Source organism: Trichechus manatus, unplaced genomic scaffold, assembly GCF_000243295.1.
Source record: "Trichechus manatus latirostris isolate Lorelei unplaced genomic scaffold, TriManLat1.0 scaffold00068, whole genome shotgun sequence".
Lineage (NCBI taxonomy): Eukaryota > Metazoa > Chordata > Mammalia > Sirenia > Trichechidae > Trichechus > Trichechus manatus.
Window position 1 is genome coordinate 12,917,319 of NW_004444004.1, and position 504 is coordinate 12,917,822.

At 78.0% G+C, this 504-nt stretch overlaps 1 protein-coding gene across 2 annotated transcripts in view; it reads left to right on the forward strand.

The window, feature by feature from the left end:
* The first annotated feature begins 236 nt into the window (after nucleotides 1-236).
* The window catches only part of IL13RA1 (interleukin 13 receptor subunit alpha 1), a 59,580-nt gene continuing 59,312 nt past the window's right edge, over nucleotides 237-504 (forward strand). The window contains exon 1 of one of the 2 annotated variants that reach the window (XM_023734489.1): nucleotides 237-504. In XM_023734489.1, coding sequence (XP_023590257.1) covers nucleotides 426-504 — 79 coding nt within the window. In that variant the 5' untranslated portion in view covers nucleotides 237-425. The other variant, XM_023734488.1, reaches the window with a different exon arrangement.

Here is a 504-nt window from a genome sequence, read left to right on the forward strand (position 1 = left end):
AAGGCTCTTTCCTTGTAGATGGCCCAGCCCTTGGCACCTCCGAGGCCCCACAAGTCTGCACGCAGCGGCGTCGCCTGCGCGCTGACTCCACCGCGCGGAGGGCGGGGACCCAGACAGGCGCCCGGCTGGGCCGCGACGTGGTCGAGGAAGGGCCGTTCGGTCGAAGGCCTGACCGCGGAGAGCTGGGGGCGGCCCGGGGCGGCGGGGTGGCGAGGCCAGGTGTCGTCCGGGAGCCCAGCGCCCCGCCCCCGGGCCGCCAGCGCGCGCCAGCCAGGTTACCTGCGGCCAGTGGGCGGGGCGGCTTCCCTTCTGCGCCGGCCCCCAGCCTCCCGGGCGGTGGCGCCGGGAAGTGGGAGCGGGAGCCAAGGAGGCGGGGACTGCCGGCGGAGGCTCCAGCCCGGCCCGGGCTCTGAGGCGAAGGGCGCATGGAGTGGCCAGCGTGGCTCTGCGGCCTGTGGGCGCTGCTGCTATGCGCCGGCGGCGGCGGCGGCGGGGGCGCGGCGC